Genomic DNA, 22,178 nt, shown 5'->3' on the forward strand with positions numbered 1-22,178 from the left:
AAGATTGACATTCAACAGAGAGGACATACTTTGGAAAGCATTGAAGGAGGAGAGAAGTTCAGGGACCGCAACTGGTGGAGAAAACTCGTTTGCCGACCCATCGCTTAAGATGGAACGACGTGGGATATGTATGTATGTATGTATGTATATATGTTCTTGATTAGTAGGTTGTTTCATATGCAAAAGTCAAGGAGATATTCACCCTCAATGTTTTATATTTCCACATCCTTAAGGATCGATCACTGCCTCATACCTGTATAATGTCGGATTTTGCAGTGCCAGGAGAGGCTCTCTTTGTTGTATAAATTTTTCGCCAACTGAAAAGCAATCTCCATTTTCTGGAGTCTCGATTCAATAGATTTCTTTTCGTTAAAGTTTGCTGTAATCCATTCACCTAAATACTTAAATTCGTTTGCTCGAAAGATCTTGTTATTGCCAATTAGAAGTTCATTTGATGCGATTTTGATGTCGGTCATAAGTTTTATTTTTTCAAACGAGATTTGTAATCCAATTTTTGCTGCTTGTTTTTGTACGTCAGAGATATCTTGGGCAATTAGTGCCATGTCATCAACAAATGCTAAGCAGTCTAATTTTATGCCTTTCAGTTTTTGCCCCAGTTGGTGGGTTGGTGCACCAGCTTTTCTCCATTCCCGTACAACTTTCTCAAGCGCACAATTGAAGAGCAACGGGGATAGTCTGTTGCCTTGTCGTACTCCTGTGTCTATTTGAAATTCTCAGTATGAGAGACAGCACAAGGACAGTGAATAAGCAGAAGTTTAATGTACTGAATTATTCCTATTATTGTAATGTAGCCAAATTTACAATAAATTTTTAACTGTAGTTATACTAGAAGTATATTTTGTTGACAATTAGATTGAAAGCAAGCATACCAACGGAGAGGGGGAAGGAAGCATTTTGGTCAGCGCTATCATTACGTATATCCTGACGCAGCGAGGAGCATTGCTGGCATGAACACTGGCAGTGCAAAGCAAGTCTGCGTGCAAGTAGTTCCCAATCAGGGCCAACTGATCAACTCCCGACTTGACACTGCAGTGCTAGTACCCAGCCTTATCAGAACTGTCCTAGGCAGGTCTCTCTAGAGCAGCCATGTGCCGACACTGCAGCAGTTTTTCAGAATCATGGCTTGGCCCGACCCAATGTAAGGCCCTGATTTGTACTAAACTTGCTCTTTTTTTGTTTTTTGTCTTTTTGCTATAGCAAGAAAAGCAGTCTTCTATGTCATTTCTAAGTCTTCCAGGAAAATGATAAGAATCCTATATCTTCTTATATGCCAGCTCACATGATCATTGCCATTGATATATAATATTACTTCAGAGTCATATTATTGTGAATGATATCACATCATTGGTTACATGAAATCTCTGACAATGTAAATAGTGTTAATAAGTCAATGCTGACCATACCAGAAAGAGCATTAAATATTGATACAGTAGAAGTCCGCTATAGCGAGTACGGCATATAACGAGAACTCCGTTATAGCGACGACATTTTTCTGTCCCTTCAAAATTCCTATACTAAACTGTGTATCGTCCTTCGGTTACAGCGAGAACCCTATCACTTGCGCATCCGTTATTACGAGCGATTAAGGGCGCGCGATTTTTTCCGTTACGGATATTTATGCACCCCAGCGATGATACTGAATGCGATCGATTACCTTCGGCATCGTTTCCTCGCTGTGTACACTAGCGATTTCTCTCGTCGACATTCGAAGGCGATGTCGGAGTTGATTAGTAATATCCGGCGACAGTTGTTCCGTAAAGATATTTCGAAATGAAAGAGAACATATTTTCATAATAAATGCGTAAATAACGTGTCCGATAACGGTTGTTAACTCTTTAAAATTAAGGCTGACTAAACGACTGCTTAATTTTGAGGCTAAATACTGCAATTAAGTAAGAATGGGATACACCTTGAGATATGGCAGAGTGCTTAATTGATTTCGGAGGTTAGTTTGTTTTGTCGCGTCTGGTTAAATTACGGAAAGGCTGTTATGAAAATTTATAGCGAGAAATGTATAATTTCTCTACTGGTGCTTGAAGTGTGTTTTCATCATACGTATAGTACAGTTAAGTTAGGATACGTGACGCTGTTTGAATAAGAAAACTGAAATGTTTGCAACAAAATGCTATCGATCATCTTCGGTACGGTATAGTTTTCTCACTTTGTGCATTTGCGAGCTCTCTCGTTGACATTCAAAGGCGATGTTGGAGTTTATTAGTAATACCCATTGACTGCTGTTCTCTAAAGAAAATTCGAAATGAAAGAGGAAAACATCTTTTTGTAATAAATGCGTAAATAATGTGGCCGATAGCAGTTGTTAACTCGTTAAAAATAAAGACTGAAGTAAACGATATCTTAATTTTAATGTTATATACGGAAATTAAGTAAGAATGGGATACACCTCAAGATATGGCAGAGTACATCACTGATTTCAGAGGATATTTCATATCTTCTCGCGTCTAGTTACGGCTATTTACATATACATTTTTCGCGAGGAGGTTATTTCTCTACATGTGTTGTAAATATGTTTTCATGATAGGCTACATAGCCTATACGGTTAGGTTAGGTGACGCTGTTTGAAGAAGAAAGCTGAGGTGTTTGCCACAGAAATCTCTCGAGTGATACCGTATTTCTCCGAATACATACATACATACATACATACATTATCATTATAGACTGTTATGCCTTTCAGCGTTCAGTCTGCAAGCCTCTGTGAATTTACTAAACGTCGCCACAATCCTCGATTTTCAACTAGTGTTGTGGCCTCATTTAGTTCTATACCTCTATTTTTAAATCGTTAGAAACCGAGTCTAACCATCGTCGTCTTGGTCTACCTCTACTTCTCTTACCCTCCATAGCAGAGTCCCTTATTCTCCTAGGTAACCTATCCTCCTCCATTCGCCTCACATGACCCCACCACCGAAGCTGGTTTATGTGTACAACTTCATCCATCGAGTTCATTCCTAAATTAGCCTTTATCTCCTCATTCCGAGTACCATCCTGCCATTGTTCCCACCTGTTTGTACCAGCAATCATTCTTGCTACTTTCATGTCTGTTACTTCTAACTTATGAATAAGATATCCTGAGTCCACCCAGCTTTCTCCGAATCCATGACTTTTTTTTCCCCCTCAGAATGTCATGCGAAAACTCAAGGGTTGTTGCATTCGTGGCCTAACAGTAAGTTAATTGATACCACTGGCAACTACCGTGGTAACCACGCTGCTTCTTTTCACATGCGCACAGAACTCGTTGACAATAAACGACCGCCTCTTTACCACACATCGCTAGCCGCGACAACCGGTTGTACAGAGACTGCGTGTTTCTCAAATCTGCAGAATGACATCAAAGCATGCGACCCTTTGAATTCTAGAAAAGCCATGGCTACTCAGTGGCAGAGTCATAACGCGTCTATTGTACTTGACGCTTATTAAAATTAAGGTTTATAGACAGCAGAAATATTTTCGTGATGGATAGTGTATTGTAAAGATACGTGGAAAAGGTATTGCTGGCTAATTTTCAACGGGTTCTAGTCGATATTATGATGCCAATTATAAGTTAATGTTTATGAAACACACGGAAATGTAGAATAATTGTGCAGCCACAAGAAAGTACGGCATAGGCCTAACTAAATCCAGCATTTGGCGTTAGCGTGAAGACAAAGAGCTAAAAAAAATGCGTACTGTACAAAAAATTCATTCAGTGGTCCGCAACAAGGACGCTTTAAAGAAGTCGAAGATGAAATTGTGAGGTAAGTGCACGAAAAACGCAAGGGCGGAATGGCCATACCGTGGCGCAATGAACTCGTTCGTTGACTTTCAACGTTCGCGATTAGGAAAATACATCGCTAGCCGCTGAATTTGGCCGAACCCGACAAGCGAGACGTGCGTGTAGCGGCAGCCGGTTATATCTGACGCTGCGTAAAGGTAACAGTTTTATAGACGGCAAGAATAATTTCCTGATGGATCGTTCTATTGTAGAGACGCATGGAATAGGTAGACTATTGCCGGAAAATTTTCAACGAGTTCTCTTCGGTATTATGATGCCAATGTCAAGTTAATGGTCTTTAAACCTGCGGAAATGAATAATTATGCAGCCGCCAAAAATAAAGAAATACGGCGTGACGAAAGTCAAGGTTCGGCGTCTAAAAATAGTCTAATAATGCGTAGGCCTACAGTAAGACAAGGCATTCATATGATTTTACAAACTTCTTTTTGAGCCTGATTTAAATTTTTTGAAGGAAAAAGTTGGATTCATCTTGGATTCTGAGATATATGGTACTATATTTTTTTCAGAATGAAATTAAACATACACTTTCACGTAGTATCGGATTACGAAAAATAACAAACAAGTAAGCCGTAGTGTGGATATCATCTACGGAAACGCAAGTTTTGAACAAACTGATTGCAGTTTCATACTGATTTTAAAGTGCATGAAGGGTTTTCCGACTTTTATACAAAAATTGGATATAACAACAATCCGTTATAGCGAGTAAACTTTTTGCCGTTATGAATTCTCGCTATAACGGACTTCTAATGTATTTTCATTTCCTTCTAGGATGTTCCGACATATGCTAATGGCCTTGATGTTTGGTCGCTTTAACTGACAATCATCAAGATCAGAAATATTCATATTTAACAGATGCTGATTTTTGCTTATGTGTGCATCAACTGTGAAACATCGCAATAAATAGCACCTCATATGTTAACCCACCCTATTGTACTACATCAAAAGCAGAAGATTATCTAAGTCCTAGCTAGAGGAAAGGAAATGAATGTGCATAATGTAGTAATGTTAACAATGTACCTCAATATTTGCACTTAAATTGGTGGAAAACAATGTATCTATGTTATATGTAAGCAGATTAAGATGATAATCTTTGGTAATCAAAACAATACCTCATCAAATAGTTGAAGTAATACAGTGAGGACATCAGAAAATACTCAGAACGGGTACATCATATTATATATGATTATGTGATGTTATATTTATTAGTTATATACATTACCTCATCAAATAGTTGAAGTAATACAGTGAGGACATCAGGATGTGCCTTGTCAACTTCATCAAATAATACAACAGCATTGGGACACTTCTTTAGCTTTCTAGTAAGTTGACCTCCATCGTCATGACCAACATATCCAGGAGGTGCACCAATAAGCTTCGCAACCTACAAAAAAGACATCATCTAAGAAACATTACTCAAACACAAAAAATGATAAACAGAGGTGCTAGGCAAAGCAGTACTAATATCAAGAAGAGTAAGTAATGTGATCTGCTGTCCATTTAAAGATAAAAATTTCATGATGTTCCGTATTGAACTGTGTCACAATTAAATTGAAATAACAAATAACGTAGTTCAACCTATTCAATACAAATAAGTAAGAAATGTAATGTTACATTTCTATTTAATTATAAGCGGAAGCAGGACCGGTTTCGACCCCAATCTGGGTCATCATCAGCCAAACAATGCATAGGTAAATAAGAAATGAAAGAATGAGTCTTTTACAAAAACAGTTGAAGAGGCAAAATAAGATAATGGGGATTGGCAATGTGCGATTTTAAATCGTAAAATCTGGAAGAAGTAGAAGGTCAGTCACTTATATGAAGTAAGGCGTGGTCTTCTGAATAGTAGCACAACACACGCAAAGTTCGGCACTGTCTCAAAATGTTTACGTGAAGATATGAATAGTTAAGTGAGCCAGCATGCACATATCAGGCGCGAAGTCACAACACAATTTAATAAATATGAAGTCCCAAAATTGTGCAGAAGTCTAAGACGAGTGGCTTGATTGAAGCAAATTGCTAGCTCCTGAAGATCAGCGCAACAGTGCCGGACATTGATTATGCGACTCATTGTCTGCGCAATGAATCCTCTTGGCAGTTATTCTTTGTTTTCTAGACCGGAGCACTATCTTGCCATCAGACAGCTCCTCAACTGTTCTCATATAGACTTTGTGGACCTTGAACCAGCCCTCAGGTAAAAATCCCTGACCTGGCCAACAACTGAACGAAGCGCCTTTGGATGTGACGAAGGCTTGCTGCTCCTAGACTGTGGGTCACGCACACAACACCAATACCACCACCACCTTTGAGTAGTAGTAATTAATAAAAATAACATTTAGTAACATTTCAGTTACAGTAAAACCTCGTTACTTCGAAGTCATTGTGACTCAAAAATCGGACTTTGAATTACGTGATTTCGAATTAACCGCCAATTCGCAATTCCGAAGTACCAACCCTTGCCGCGTTACAAAATATTCTAAGGCCCGTTCCTGCATGCAGTTAACATTGATTCACAGTTTATACCTTTCAAATGTCATAAAAAAAGATCTATTTCCAAAATGTATCTAAGAAGGTGCATTTACAGTATTCAAATAATGCACCTGGATATCTCACTGGCAAACATAACCTCATGCAACGAAAGAAAGAAAAAAAAGCACGATTCAAAGACGAGGAGAAATCTATGCTGACTCCCATGTGCAAGTGCTTTATTCATTGGATTACTATACTGTATGCATTTTAGATCCTTTGTATTTACATAGAAATTACCCGATGCCCTTAAAAATCTAACTTTCCTATGACTATCCTTGTACGATTTCCCGCCATGCCACTTCTCTCGTACTTCAGAAATGTAAACACCTGCCGCGTCACAAAGTATTCTAAGATCCATTAATACATGCCCTCACTTCGATTCACAGTTTAAACCTTTCAAATGCCATGGAAAAACCTATTTCCGAAATGTATCCAACAAGGTGCATTTTCAATGTTCAAATAATGCATTCGGATAAATCACTGACAAACATAACCTCACGCAACAAAAGAAAAAAAAATAACAATTCAAAGACGAGGATAAATTATGCTGGTTCCCCTGTTCAAATGCATTATTTTTTGGATTTCTGTTCTGTTTGCATTTTTAGATGCTTTGTACTGGCATGGAAAGTGCCCGACGCCCTTAAAACATTGTGGCTTACCGAACTTTCCTATGACGAGGGGATAAAGTTTCTCGCTTCCAAGTGCATTGTAACACACTACAATGACCCCCATCCCTCACCCTTGTATGATTCTCCGGCTGGCACTTTCTCCTTTAAAATCATAAGACCGTTTGGGCTCGCTTTAAAATAAAGCAATGCAGTTTCATCGGCAATGACAATATGGTTCGGTGCCTACGAATTTATTACATGAGCCACGTTTTTTCATCAACTGTCGGCATCGCCAGGGTTCGCGGATTCTGTTTTTCCGCACACTGCCTGTTGCGTGATATTACGGCGTCCCTTAAAAGGTTGAATACAAAAGAATTCAGATTTCATTCAAAGCAATCGTGAAACGCACTGTAGACCCACCGAGGTGAGTGTAAGTAGGGAAACAAAGAGAAAGCTACCCTTCCACGTTCCGGAACACGCGTTCCATTATGACGCAGATAAATGTAGAGTTGAAATTACTCTGTAATATAGGTCACTATTGTTTTAAAATGTAAAGGCAGTTTCGAATTAAAGTATGAATTTTGGTAATGGGGCCGACATTGTACTTCGAATTATGAATTATCCGTATTTCGAATGAAACAATTTAAATAACATGCAAAACTCTATCTCAAGTTTCCGTGAACGAGAGCTTCTTCGAATTAGGCGGGATTTTGAATTAACCAATTTCGAATTATCGAGGTTCTACTGTAATGCATTATAACCCTAAGGAAATGGGAACTAAGAAGCTCTTGTCTCATTCACCATTCTCCAATTTTCTTTCCAGTTTCTGCTAAAATTTTATTAATGGAATCATGAGTCATAATATACTTCTTACCTCATGTTTCTCCTGAAATTCTGACATATCAATTCTGATAAATCCATTAGGTTTATTTTTGTGAATATAATTGGCTAATTGCTTGGCAAGTTCAGTCTTGCCAATACCAGAAGATCCCATGAACAGGAAGACTAAAGGGTGCTCCTGGTCCATCCAGCCATTCTCTTTTCTTCGAATAGCTGTCAACATTAACAAATGATAATGTGTGGTTAGTAAACAAGAGAAATTTCATTAAGACTGAATGATTAACATGGGGAGACCATCAATTTCAGAGGCATTTGATCTGACTGAAAGCAGTTCACATTTCACCTCAGTTTCATTAACAGTCTGGAATTTGAACATTACGTAGTACACGAGTTCAAAGATAGAAACAATACGAATACTTTAATGGAATTTATAATAAAAAGAAATCTTTTAATACATGACTTGTTCAAACTTAGGTTCAGATCTGGTTTATATTTCATAAATTTATGCACAAATCCATTTCTACATCTCCCTCATACTCTTTCAGCCTCTCCTCTCTCTGTATCACAAGTTAACAGTACTAGCTGACAGGTTAGCTTTCTAAATTACAGCAGCAATGCCATTTAGAGGAGACAATTGGTAGCAGCAGAGACATAGCGCACCTCACCCAACAAAAAGAGTCTGTCAGTGTAATATTATTGTTAAGGGACTTGCTGGTTATCACATTTTCTTTTCATCAGTGTGACATCAGGACATTAGTGGCCTAGGCTTTCAATTCTCTTTTACAATTCCTTTCTCATCCCCTTAACCCCCCCCCCCCCACTCTCATTTTTGGGGTGATTAATCCTTAATGATTCTCTTCTCATTAATAGGGACTAATGACTGCATGCTTTTGAGTCTTAAAACAACAATAACCACCATCAACACTTAGTTAATTACCATGATGACTGAACAATACAGTATTTTTTATATCAGCCTGCTGTTGATGGACTTTGAAATAAAAATCTAAATTAGTCATTATCTCCATTATTGTTGCTCATCTGCCAAAAATGTATCACATATAAAAGAAGTGGGATTTTCTATCATTTTTGTTATGTGCACTTTATAGATACAAATAATATTTCCACAGATATTTGGTTTGTTATGTGCACTTTACAGATACAACTAATATTTCCACAGATATCTGGTACTTTGCAAAAATTGTAACAATCACAGATATCTGTTATTATTCCTTATACAGTAAAAAAAATGCGAAAAAGCTCAGAAACGATAATTTCTTCAACGTTTAGTACCGGTATGTAACGTTTTTTCGATAGAGTTTATATTAAGGAGAAATTTGACATTTTCTATTTTGACTGTCTTGATATTGCTTTCTCTTTTCTTCCTTTATAACTGAGGTTCTTCAGTCTGTCAAAACTAATACTGTATTATCTATTTTCCTTAACTTGTACATGTACAGTTTATGGGTGGTAAATTGAGAAAGGGCAAGCCTCACATGCACGGAAGTGCCTCCAAGAGTCCTGCAGAGAAGCCCACTGTGCAGCACTTCAATCCCACGGGCTCCGGCAGCCCAGCCCGTGCAGTGTCGTTCCCTTCTGACGTGGCCGCTTACTGGCCCATAGCACTGGTCTCATACAGCCAACTGCAGTCCACCACACTGGGTGGGCTCAGTAGAATACCCTTGACTACTTCCCAACAATAACGCGTATGCTGTGTACAACGAAATGTTCACTTCACACTTTATTTGGATCAATCACTATACGAATTACCATACGCTAATAACGTATTCCAAAGTAGGCTAATCGCATTTTGAAATAAAATAGAAACTCTCCTGCACTGTAATAATAATAATAATAATAATAATAATAATAATAATAATAATAATAATAATAATAATAATAATACACCAAACCATTGTAGATATATGGGAAAAAGAACAACTACCAGAGGACTGGAAGCTAGCCTTGATCCATCCTTTACACAAGAAAGGAAATATAAGAGATGTAAACAATTACCGTGGAATTTCTCTTCTGCCAGTAGCCAACAAGATCCTGTCACTATCCATCCTTGAAAGACTAGAACAGCAAACTGAGCATAAACTCGGGGAATACCAAGCAGGTTTTCGGAAAGGCCGATCAAATGCAGAACAAATACTTAACCTAAAAACCATAATAAGATACCATATGCTGAGAGGTCGAACCTATGTATCTACATTTGTAGACTTCAGGAGAGCATACGACTCCATCGACCGTGATGTGTTGCTTAACATCCTTACAGAAATGGGAGTCGATGAGAAACTGCTGGCGATAATAAGGGCAACGCTAACTAATACCAAATCCAAAGTAAAATTCCAAGGATGTCTCTCTGAACCCTTTGAGATCAAGACAGGCGTTCAACAGGGAGATGGGCTGTCACCTCTTTTGTTCAACTGCGTACTTGAGAAGGTAATACAGGAGTGGTGAAAGACGTTAAAAGAAAGAAAACCTTTACAAATCCGTAAGGATTGGGACAAAGAAAAATGGAGTGGAAATAGATTGCTTAGCATTCGCTGATGATATAGCCCTTATGGCAGAAAATTTCGAAAGTGCAACAGAACAGATCAATGTGTTGAAGGAAGTAGCAGAACAAACAGGTTTACAAATTTCCTTTCAAAAGACAGAAGTAATGTCAAATATCAAAGATGATACGGCACAACTAAACACCAAATATGGAACGATAAAACGTGTTAGTAAATTTAAATACCTTGGGGAATGGATTCAGCAAAATGGACTTGACAAAGAGGCCATAGCAGCAAGAATCAAGAAAATGGAAGTCACTTTCCAAACCACCCACAACATTTACAACAAAAAGTGCTTTTCCCCCGAACACAAAAATTCGTCACTACAACACTGTCATCACTGTATGCATCTGAATGCCTTATCCTGTCCGAGAAATGTTTGCTTGTGGATTTAGAGAGGAAAGAAAGAAAGATCCTACACACCATACTTGGTCCAAACTACAAAAATGGCATCTACATTAGAAAATCCAGGCAAGAAGTATACTCTAAGACAGAGAAGATCACGGACACAATGCGTAAAGGCAGAGTTCGCTTCTACGGTCATATACGACGGATGATCGACTCTCAATGGATGAAACATATCTTCAGTATATTTGACGCAAAACCAAAAACGGCAATGCCATGGTACGTTAATGTCAAGAAAGATCTTAAAGAACTGGGCCTACAAGCAGAAGATGCACAAGACCGAAAACTTTTCAGAGCAGCCATCAAGACTTTTGGGACTTTCCGGGACGAAAAACGGGCAACTGGTGCTAAATGGACAGAAGAACTTCGTGCTAAACAGAGTGAGTTAATGAAGATGATGTGGATCACGCGAAAGATGAACAAATGCCAGAATGTAAAGCGAGGCTTACCGTGGTCCCTAGTTCGCCGATTAGCGAAGTTGAATGAATGAATGAATAATAATAATAATAATAATGTCATATGGCCTCCGGAGAGGCCTAGTGCAGGTCTTTTTCTAGTAGACGGCCTATTAGGTGACCTGCATGTCTGTGAAGATGAGGGCCCCACCTAGGCTGATTTCTAATGTTGAATACGCCACACACACCCAGCCCCCGAGCCATTGGAATTAACCAATTAAGGTTAAAATCCCTGACCCGGCCAGGAATCGAACCCAGGACCCTCTGAACAGAAGACCAGTACGCTGACCATTCAGCCAACGAGTCGGACATATTAATAATTTAAAAAAAAAAAAAAAAAACCACAAACAGAAACTTTATTATAAACTAATATTCATCTGCAAATGGCATCAAGTTAACTGAAAATGAATCTAAATAACACAAAGCATATTCATAGGACTTAATTCACATTTAACTCACAATAAAATACAAACTGAAATGACATGCAATATGCCAACAACAAAACCAAACCTGAACATAGCTTTTACTTAGTGTGCATAGTTTATTGGTCATTGATAATGGTGGTGGAATGGAATTATTGTGAATGAAAAGAAGAGCATCAACATTGTCTGGGTGTAGAAGAGACCGTCGCACGCTGAGAATGAAGCCCGCGGAACCGAAATTTCTCTCTGAAGCTGAAATTGATGCTTGCATACATACCGTATTTACTCGCGTATTAGGCCCCTTTTTTCCCCCCACTTTTACAGCCAAAAAAATAAAGGGGGTCCAAAATGCGATAACCTCAAATTTTGAGCAGTGAACACATGACTTCTACGCCATAAAGAGCTATAATTTGTACATGTAAACATTCTACACTGTTCTTTAACAAAACCTATGAATGTATTTGAGTTATACTGGCTATTTTCATTGGAAGGCAGTATTTCTAAATGTTAAAAGTCAATAAATGATGAACACTACTTTTAGGCCTACATATAAAATAAATATAATCTGTTTTAGTCTCTCATATCACATCATTCGTTCCTCTGATGAGTCTGACGTCAGGAACGGTCGGACTTAAAAAACTCACTACAAAGATTTGTCTCACTTCATACTCGACCCAATAGAGAAAAGGGATAAGGGTGTCGTGTTATCACATTATGCAATATTGATACAAAATAACTCAATGGCCAGTCTTTTGTCTCTGTCAGTTGAGCAGTGGGCCCACCACACAGTAAACCTGATCACTGCTTTCACTGAAATTGTCTTGCACCGCTAACTTCCCTGCTACCGGCATGTTGTCATTCCAAGTTATGTCATCTTCACTGCCACTGCGTCAGCCATGCACTGCAACTGCAGTCGAGACCGAGAGCATTCGAGGTTCCATCATTTTGAACCTTTTAAAAATAGTTTTGCTCCCGACTGTAGAGTCCAAACTGTGTGAAGCTATTCCCAAATGGTTTCTGGAGATGGTCTCTGATATTCCCAGCTGGTGTATTTGTAGCAGAAGCCACTCCTTCTGAATAAAGCCATGTTGTTGAAAGCGTGCCAAACCACCAGCTGATAACTAGGGTATGATACGAGTTGTATTTCCGAATGTAACACATAGTGACTGGAAGCAGCCCTTGAAAGTCAGACCCTTATTTTATGTATATTTCATGCTTATTTCCCCTACATTTATCACATCAGGATTTACCTAAACAGCTGTAAATGAGATAAGAGAGGCCGCATTGTTCAGGTTAGGTATGGTATCGCCCGAATGGTGCCAACAGTTATAAGACAGAAAGAATAGAAATAAATAACAGGAAAGTTTGCTGTTTTTATGGATATCTACAGGTGGTGCGGTAATGCGTTTTATTATCATAATGTTTAATTTCGTACGTTCGTTGTCTCCCATTTTTTATCAATGCATACCCTAGTATGTTTTGTTTGGAGTCTCCAAAAATCGTTGAATGTAAGTGGGGACATAAAATCAATATTATTTGTTAGGTATGTTGGCGAGTAAAACAATTGTGATTGGATTGTTTTTACCACGTTTTAAACCTACTTCTCTCCCAAAACCCCTATATTGGCCCGAGTTACGAGATATTAAATGATCACTTTGTTAATGATCTAACCTGCCTGTATTAATAGGCCTAGCAACAACCGTGAATATTTCTTAACTAAAGTAAACTTGTTTCCTCATACCAAGGTGCAGCACTTTTTTAGACAGGCCCCCAGTGGAAGGGAGTTGCATGTACCATTTTTACCGCATATCAACCTTCCTGCCATTCGTAAGTCTCTGGCAATACGGTACGGGCAATCAAACTCGGGCTCCCGAGAACGGCAGCTAATTGTGCTAACCATTACACTGGCGGACATTCTTAACTACAAAACACAGACATATATACAAGACCAATGTGTGCTTGCAATGCGCGGGTCAGGCACGAAACTGTTCACCTATTTGCGAGACGTCATCAGAGCTGCAGTAGGCCTACGCTGCGGAGGCAGACATTTCTTAACTATGAAACACAGATGTACTGCATGAATTTGACGCGTGTTTTCACTGCATGAGTCGGATAGACGAAATTATTCACAGATCTGTGTGATGTCATCAGAGCTTCATAAAGGCTTGTAGCTGCTTCAAAGCGGAATCGTTCTTTGATGAATTACATTGGGGGGTCTTGTACGCGAGTTTAATTTTTCATTTTCTTCGTCTCAAAAAGCCAAGGGGGGTGTAATACGCAAGGGAGTCTAATACATGAGTAAATATGGTATTACTCTCTTAGCGATCTGGCAAAGTTTTCAATAGTTTTGTCCATTTTGATCTTCACTAGGATGCTGTATCTTCTTCCATTCCACAATTTTGCTTTAAATATCTTTCCAGCTCATCTGTTGGAATAGGAGCATCATTAACGTCAGTCCACCAAGCAAACTTCATTACTTTGTCAGGCTGTGGCATAGTCATGAGTCTGATGATTCTGAAACATTAGAATGCTCGTCATTCATGCACACCTCGCTCATCATAAGGATTTTTTTATCTGATCAGAAAAAGACAATATCAGTCCGACTCCTTTAACGTGTACATAAAGTTCACCGCAGATCATACAGCACACAAAATTAACATCTTTCCCATCACGGTCAACTACAGGATTGAATACCGACCAAATACGACTTAAGTTTAGGATGCAGTTTAGAAGTCTTGTATTGTACGGTTCCTAATTAGTTTGTTTCATTTTTTTACTTCAATTTTTTTTGGCCAATGTTTCTTTCCTTTGGAACTACAGTCCACACTCGTTTCTGAAAACAGGATAGATGGGGAAGTCAAACTGAAAACCACAGAAAACTTGAGTCTCCACTCAACCGTAATGCAACACACACTGTTGACACACGGTACACCATACACAGCCCCGAATAAAAACCGGTTGAGGTTTGCAGTGCAACAAGGAAACCAAACAGGGTGTTCATTACATCTTGCTAATGTTTCAATAGCGATTGGTTTATCTGTTTATGTCGTCACGTTACAGAAAATTTGTATGGGAGGCAAGATCATTCTTACAGGAGATTTAGAGAACCTGTAGTTGCGTATTTTTCAATGCAGCATTCTTTCAAACAGTTTCTTGCTTTACCCTGTGGTGTAATGTGCTATGTGTATGAAATGTGCTAGATTAATATTTTACTTATAGTCCTTCACAGTGGCATGTTTAGGAAGTGTATGATCAATACTGTTCAATGTTAACTCTTCATTCCTTAATTTCAACATTTTAACTTGATGGACAATGTACTATGAAAGATGAAGCACACAAAATATGGTATACAACATTGGCAGGCTGGAAGGGAGGAAAACACTCATGATCTTCAATGTTCTTGAACATTTCCTTAAAACCATGAATATAAGTAATGCAATGAAAGAGGCTTCCAGAGCAACAGGGTGTTCTGAATGAACTATTTATAATAGGAAGGAACAACATACACAAACTGTTGATATTTACATACCTGCAAAATTAAAATTAAGAGGAAAGGGAAACAAAAAAGACTGATGAATAAACTTCTGACTGTATTGTAGAAAATGAGTTATGGTGTATTGTCCACAACCTTTTATTTTTACCAATATTTCTGTATAATTTTAGCTAAAGTTAACAGTGATAAATCATTGCCAGATTTCTCTTGTTCCACCTTGTATGGATTCTTTCATGATATTGGATTTGAATATTTAAGAAGGGGAAATCAAGCTGCATTTATAGAACGAGACGAAAAATTGTTGGCACCATACTTCCCTATGACAAGTGAAAAGTAAGAGTAAAGAATGGAAGGACAACCATCACAGGTGCTCGACAGGCAGTCACTGAATGCTTTAAGTTCAGTGCACGTAAGTAATGAGAACAGCTTCACTGAAGGTACTGCTTTGACTTTTCCGCGCAAAAAGAACACTGCCAACACCGATGATGAAATGACTACTTAAATCTACAGTAGTTATATGAGAGTCAACCTGGTGCACAGCACCATTTCAAAACAAATGCATTCTCACGTTGCTGTGTATAATTACAGAACCTAAATGTCCACTGACTCATGTAAATATACTTGCGGGCTTGTATTTTACAAAGAAACTAATATTTATTGTCACAATTAATGAAATTGAACCAACTGTATACAGAAACAAGAAACCCACGTTTCAAACATGTTCGACCACTCGAATCACCATCTTGGAACAATCTAGAGTAACATTAAAGTTTGAGTACTGGAATTGGTTTTGGTTGAAGGTTACTTCCAAAAGCTCTTTGAATCGATGTTGCAGCAATTATGGCATATTGTTCTGAACAAGATACTAATTTGGAAAATGGCTCTCTTGAGGACTATAGCGCATGTCTACCTCAGACTGCAGTATAGAGTAAGTAGCATGCACTTACACTGTTGCTGGATTTCTACAACTGCATGGAAAGAATGAGAATTTAGGAATTGAATTGAACTTCCTTTATTTACAATAATCTGCGCATATGTACCAGTATTAGTGTGTAATCATTAGTTAAAACTTTTGGTGTAATGGAATATAAATAGAAGTTTTAATTCAGTTTAAGTTTCAATCACTGCAAGTAGCACATCATTAAATTTCCAGCACACAAAAACTGTTGATATTTACATGCATGAAATGAGTTCATGGATAATGCATTAAGTAATTGTGAAAACATGAATTAATTATTAATATTAATATCTTTGCCTTAGGAAACTTAGCGGGGGTTGAAAAGAGGTGAAAACGGGTTTCAATTCTTTTTATGAGGACACTTGTATATTAAAAACTGAAGATGTTACAGACATTAAATTGATATTTGGAATCTCCTTTAAAAATAAAGAAACACTTATTTTTTGTTTTCAGAAAATCCACGTAAGTTGGGGGTGAAAAGGAATTTTAATTATTTTTGTGAAGATATTTATATCTCAAAAATTGGAGATGTTACAAACGTGAACATTGGTGTTCGGAATCTCCTTTAAAGACAAAGAAACACCTAAGTGGGGCAGGGGGTTTGAAAGGAAATGAAGGAGTTCAATACTTTTTATGAGGATACTTATATCGCTAAAACTGAAGACTTCACAGACGTGAAAATTGGTATATAAGGCAATACGCACCTGCTAAGGAAGGGTTTCAAGAAATTCCACCCCTAAGAGGATGAAATTGGGGTAAAATCCTAAAAACCAAAATATACATTCTTCTGAAACTGTTGACCTGACAAAGTTGAAATTGCACTGCATGATTGTTCCTTTATGTACTAGAAGTTAAATAAGACAAGTTTAGAAAAAAAAATTCAGCCCTTAAGGGGAAAATGGGGGTTAGTGCCAAAAATTAAATATATTCCTTTCTCTGAAACTTGACATACGAGGTTGAAATTTAACATGTGGTCTTAATACACCCCCTAGAGACAGAGATGCAGTCACCATGTGTACCATGGGTGACTATTCTTTCAGCCATATAAGTCTTCTAGATGCAGGGGGTGAGGTCTTAACACTACTATTCATTTCTCTCAAACCATTTGGCATACGAGCTTGAAATTTCACATGACGGTTGCTCCTTGGATTTTAAACAAAAAAGGGTCTTAAAATAATACTCCCCAAAGGGGTTTTGACCATGAGGGTGTGGCCTAAAAGCACAAATATTCATATCTCAAATCGGCTGACATATGAGGTTGAAATTTCACATGATGTTTGCTCCTACATGTAATTAATTTTAAATAACAAGTTGTCTAAAATCAATACAACCCTAAGGGTGTTTGACTGGGTGACAAATATTCATTTTTTGAAATCTTTTTGACATATGAGGTTGAAACTTCACATGATGATTGCTCCTATATGCATTACATTTTAACTAATAAGTGGTCTTAAACCAACACATTCTTAAGGGGTTTTGACTGGGGGCGAGTTCTGATGACATAATATTCATTTCTCTGAAACCGTTTGACATACGTTAAAATTTCACATGATGATTGCTCCTATATATTTTAGATTTTAAACAAGAAAAGGTCTTAAAGCAATACACCTATAAGAGGTTTTGGCTGGGGGTGACGAATGACAAAATTATTCATTCCTCCAAACTGTTTGACACATGAATTTGAAATTTTACAAGAACTTTGGATGTTGTGTCAAATATGATATAATTCAAAATATTTCATGTATAAGGATTGGGATTATGCAGGAGTTGTTGAAATTGCAAAACTAAGTCTTCACAACAGCCAAGGTACTTGACCAAAGTTCCGACTTTTTCTTTATTAGGCATAGATATCAAGGATAATTAAATAAAAAAACCACCTATTCAATACTGTCCATCTTTAGTTAGTTTACAAATCTTGACCTTAAGGTTGAAGTACCTATTTAAACGGTATTTTGCCTGGTTGGCTACCTTGATATCCTTGATATCTATGCCTAACGTCATATTCAATACGGAACAATAATGAGAGTTGTTACTTTTTCTTTATTGTCAAATAAAACATTTTTTTCTAAAACTCAGGGGTTTAACTGAAATAATCTTGAACTTGATACACAACCGGTGGAACATTTTTTGGTACCTATGAATTCTTGTGGACGTTGAATGTACAATATTTAAAGATTTCAACTTCTCAAATTATTAATCACTTTCCACAAGCTTAATACATTTAATAAAACCAAACCAAACCCCATGACACGACAGCCCTTGAAGGGCCTTGGCCTAACAAGCGACCGCTGCTCAGCCCGAAGGCCTGCAGATTATGAGGTGTTGTGTGGTCAGCACGACGAATCCTCTCGGCCGTTATTCTTGACTTTCTAGACCGGGGCCGCTATCTCACCGTCAGATAGTTCCTCAATTCTAATCACGTGGGCTGAGTGGACCTCGAACCAGCCCTCAGGTCCAGGTAAAAATCCCTGACTTGGTCGGGAATCGAACCCGGGGCCTCCGGGTGAGAGGCAAGCACGCTACCCCTACACCACGGGGCCGGCCTTAATACATTTAATAGGCCTAAATAATAAAGGTGTCATCTAGATTTTTATCAGAGATGGTGCTGCCCTCTATACTCACTTAATTCTATGTCTTAGGTTTTACATCAGAAGTGGTCTTCAAACAATACACCCCTAAGGGGTTTTGACTGGGGGATGAGAAATGATACAAAAATATTTACTTCTATGAATCCGTTTAAATTACAAAGTTAAAATTTCAAATTATATTCTAGGTATTAAATAACAAAGTTTGAAACAAATTTAAGCCCACAGAGGTATAAATAAGGGTTAAAATTTGAAAACAAATATATTTATTCCTTCCTCTGAAACCGCTTAACGTACGAGGACAAAAGTCCAAATTGCGGTATATATTTTAAATCATAGGTGTGAATTAGGAAATATTTTTAAACATCCCAACCCTTAGGTGTTAAATGAGGTTATCTCCACAAACGAAATTATTCATCCCTCTAAAACCGTTTGATGTATAAATTTGCAATTCTACGAGAAGGAACTTTGTTTATGTCCTAAATGTAAAATATCATATACTTCAAAATATTTCCACCCTAAGTAGTTTAGATGGTGTTTGATTCTCAAAAAACACAATATCCATTCTTCCGAAACCGTTTCAGGCACGATCTTCAAATTTTACATGAAGGGTGGTCTTCTATGTTATAGGTGTTTAGAAATATCTTTAAAACATTTACCGCCTAAAAGAACATTCATTACTGTTCGACGTACAACATTTAAATTTCACAGGTTGATCACTCTGACATCCTAGATGTTAAATAAGATAGGGTTTACAAACATTCCAATTCTTCTGTATGAGGTTCAAATGCGTGTTAGATAACAAATTAATAATCATCCCCCCAAAACTGTTTGACGTACGAATTAAGGGTGTGTTTTACAGACTGTCGACAGTAGACTCTCCAAAATGTAAAATTTTGAAAAATAACTTTCAATTTAAAACTGTAGCGAACCACAGGTATCTTGTTAGTTACTGTATATAACAATGAGTTATATTACGTTTGTGATATCTTTAGAGTGTGTGTATTGTTTTCAACGAGTTACACTTGCCATGAAAACAACAGCTGACAAGTAGTGCACAGTGATACTGTTAATATACTGTAAACGGTTTCACGTGATTATCAGCTTATAGCTCAACATAATTTATTCTGGTGCTAGCAAAGCATATACATCACATTAATCCTAACAGTATTGTTTAAAGTAAATTATGAGAAAATACATCCACTACTCATAAAAACAATATTCACTTAAGATCTAATGTATCACAAAATGCCAGTCTATGGCCATATAGTCAGAAACAATACAAAATCATCAGAATACTCCCAGAGTTAACTCTGCCTTAAAATGCAGCTAAAGGAGCATATCGAGTATCAGGCAGCAGATAACCTGCCACCTTATGGGGGCAAAAGGCTTTGACAGATGAGCTCCAATATGTGGGTGATAGTCCCTCAAAGGAGAAAATGCTGCTATTAACCATTCTGACGAACGGAAGGAGCTTCGTCAATGCTGCCCCGAGGCCTATCAGAATTTTGAAAGCCAAATGGGCTTGGCACCAGTCAAGTGGCCCAGTGAGCAAAATTGGTATGGATGTCTTACTGCAACGTGGAAGGTAAAGTAAAACCAACGCATTATTTGTTCCCAGGAAAATCATCATGTCAAGTCTGAAATAGCCACAGTGGTAGTCAACATCCGAAATGGAGATGAAGCACGTCCTTGTGTTAGCTCTAGGCAGACCTAAAATGAACAGCAACATGCCTAGCTGTCAACTGAACACCACAATCACCTATTTGAATGGGAGCCAGTGCACACTGCCTCACACTGTCCAAGTGACACACTGCATCAAAATTGAATCGTCACCTCTGTGAAGTAGTTTGGGTAAATTGAGATGTGTTCAATGCCAGCTGTCAAATTTTAAATTGAACCAAAAGCAATGTTTTGTCTAGCTGTTACTTGAACCTCTTCAACATCATCTTCATGTATAGTGGACCCAAGAACATGTTCTCTGATCTCTGTGATAAGCAAGTGTGTCTCATTGTGTATGTTAGCTACATAATTATCTGTCCATCACTTTCATGTTCCAGTAATGCTAAAATGAGTACTTATGCTCTATCCTGATCACAGCGAGTACAATATGGCATTTGCGAACAGACCACAACGGCAGGCTTTCAACTCTTCAGAAGATCACCAAAGATGGAAGTGTTGAAGAAATTATATACATATATAAAAAGACAGTGAAAAAGTGAGGAGAAGGAAATGAGAAAGGTAGGCAATTTTCATTAAACCAGCTGTATAGCTCTGAACAGTACCAAAGTTGAAATTACATTTTACTTCTCAAAATGTGTGATGATTTATAACTGTGAAGGTGAACAAAGTAAATAAGAAGAGTGTAACAAGCCATCACTGTTGAAAATAACGAAATGAAGGTAGGGACCAGCAACTAAGGAAACTACAAGGTGTGTTCCATAAATAATGCAACCAAATTCATAAAATATCATTTATTGAATATATTAATACAAATAATAAAAAATCTTCAAAATAGCACCCTCTTGCGTCGATACACTTCTGGAGGCAGTGTTTCCATGCCTGGAAGGCCTTTTCCAGAATGTCCTTTAGAGCTGATGTAACATGCGCCTGGATTCCTCCAATCGTGTCCCAATGTTTTCCTTTCATGACTCCTTTTAACCGAGGAAACAAAAAAAAGTCAGCGGGAGCCAGGTCAGGACTGTAGGGAGGCTGGGGAACCAATGGTGTGTTGGTCCTGGCCAGAAAGTAGTTGACAATGAAGGCGCTGTGACTCGGCGTGTTGTCGTGATGAACCTTCCACGTGTCCTTGATGTCGCTTCGGCAGTGCGAGACCCTCCTTTTCAGTCACAATGCGGAAAACGGTTGCTTTTGCCATGTTTAGAGTTTGTGCTATCAATTGAAGGCTCAGCCGTCTGTCAGAGTTCAAACAATCGCGCACACGCGTCACATTTTCGTCGACTCGTGAGGTTGATGGCCGTCCACTGCGAGGTTCATCGGTGATCTCCTCTTGGCCCTCCATGAACGACTTGTGCCATCTGAAAACTTGTGATTTGGACAAGCAATCAGTCCCAAAGGCCTGCTGAAGTAATGGAAAAGTTTCGGTGGCGGACTTCCCAAGTTTAACGCAAAATTTGATAGCATACCATTGCTCTACAGAACGATCCATCATGCCGTGTTACATGAACTCAAAACGGGCTTGACAGAAACGCACGTCCTGACTCTCTGGCAGCTCGCTGCCGAATGAGACAGAGCGTTTGAAGCTAACACCCCCTCCACCTAGCCCAGCAGGTTAGAACACGCTGTGGTGTACAGTTGCGTCAGAAAAAAATTGGTCGCATTACTTATAGAACGCACGTTGTAGTGTATAATTTTTTATCCTATAATCAAAGTAACCTACGAATATTTGCTAGTAGTAAAAACACCCAAATTACAAGAAATAAGCTCAGTCACTGGATTGCACACATTTCTTTAACACGCAAACTAATGTATTTCAAAACAAAAATTCAAAAACAAAGATTGG

General features: G+C 38.1%; 1 protein-coding gene across 1 annotated transcript in view; it reads right to left on the reverse strand.

Moving 5' to 3' along the window:
* The window catches only part of LOC136862971 (mitochondrial disaggregase), a 123,213-nt gene that overhangs the window by 55,276 nt on the left and 45,759 nt on the right, over positions 1-22,178 (reverse strand). The window contains exons 6-7 of the mRNA XM_068225828.1: positions 7,817-7,995; positions 5,028-5,189 (exon numbers count right to left, since the gene is read on the reverse strand). Coding sequence (XP_068081929.1) covers positions 5,028-5,189; positions 7,817-7,995 — 341 coding nt within the window. The remainder of the gene's footprint in view (positions 1-5,027; positions 5,190-7,816; positions 7,996-22,178) is intronic.

This window comes from Anabrus simplex, chromosome 2 (genome assembly GCF_040414725.1).
Source record: "Anabrus simplex isolate iqAnaSimp1 chromosome 2, ASM4041472v1, whole genome shotgun sequence".
NCBI lineage: Eukaryota > Metazoa > Arthropoda > Insecta > Orthoptera > Tettigoniidae > Anabrus > Anabrus simplex.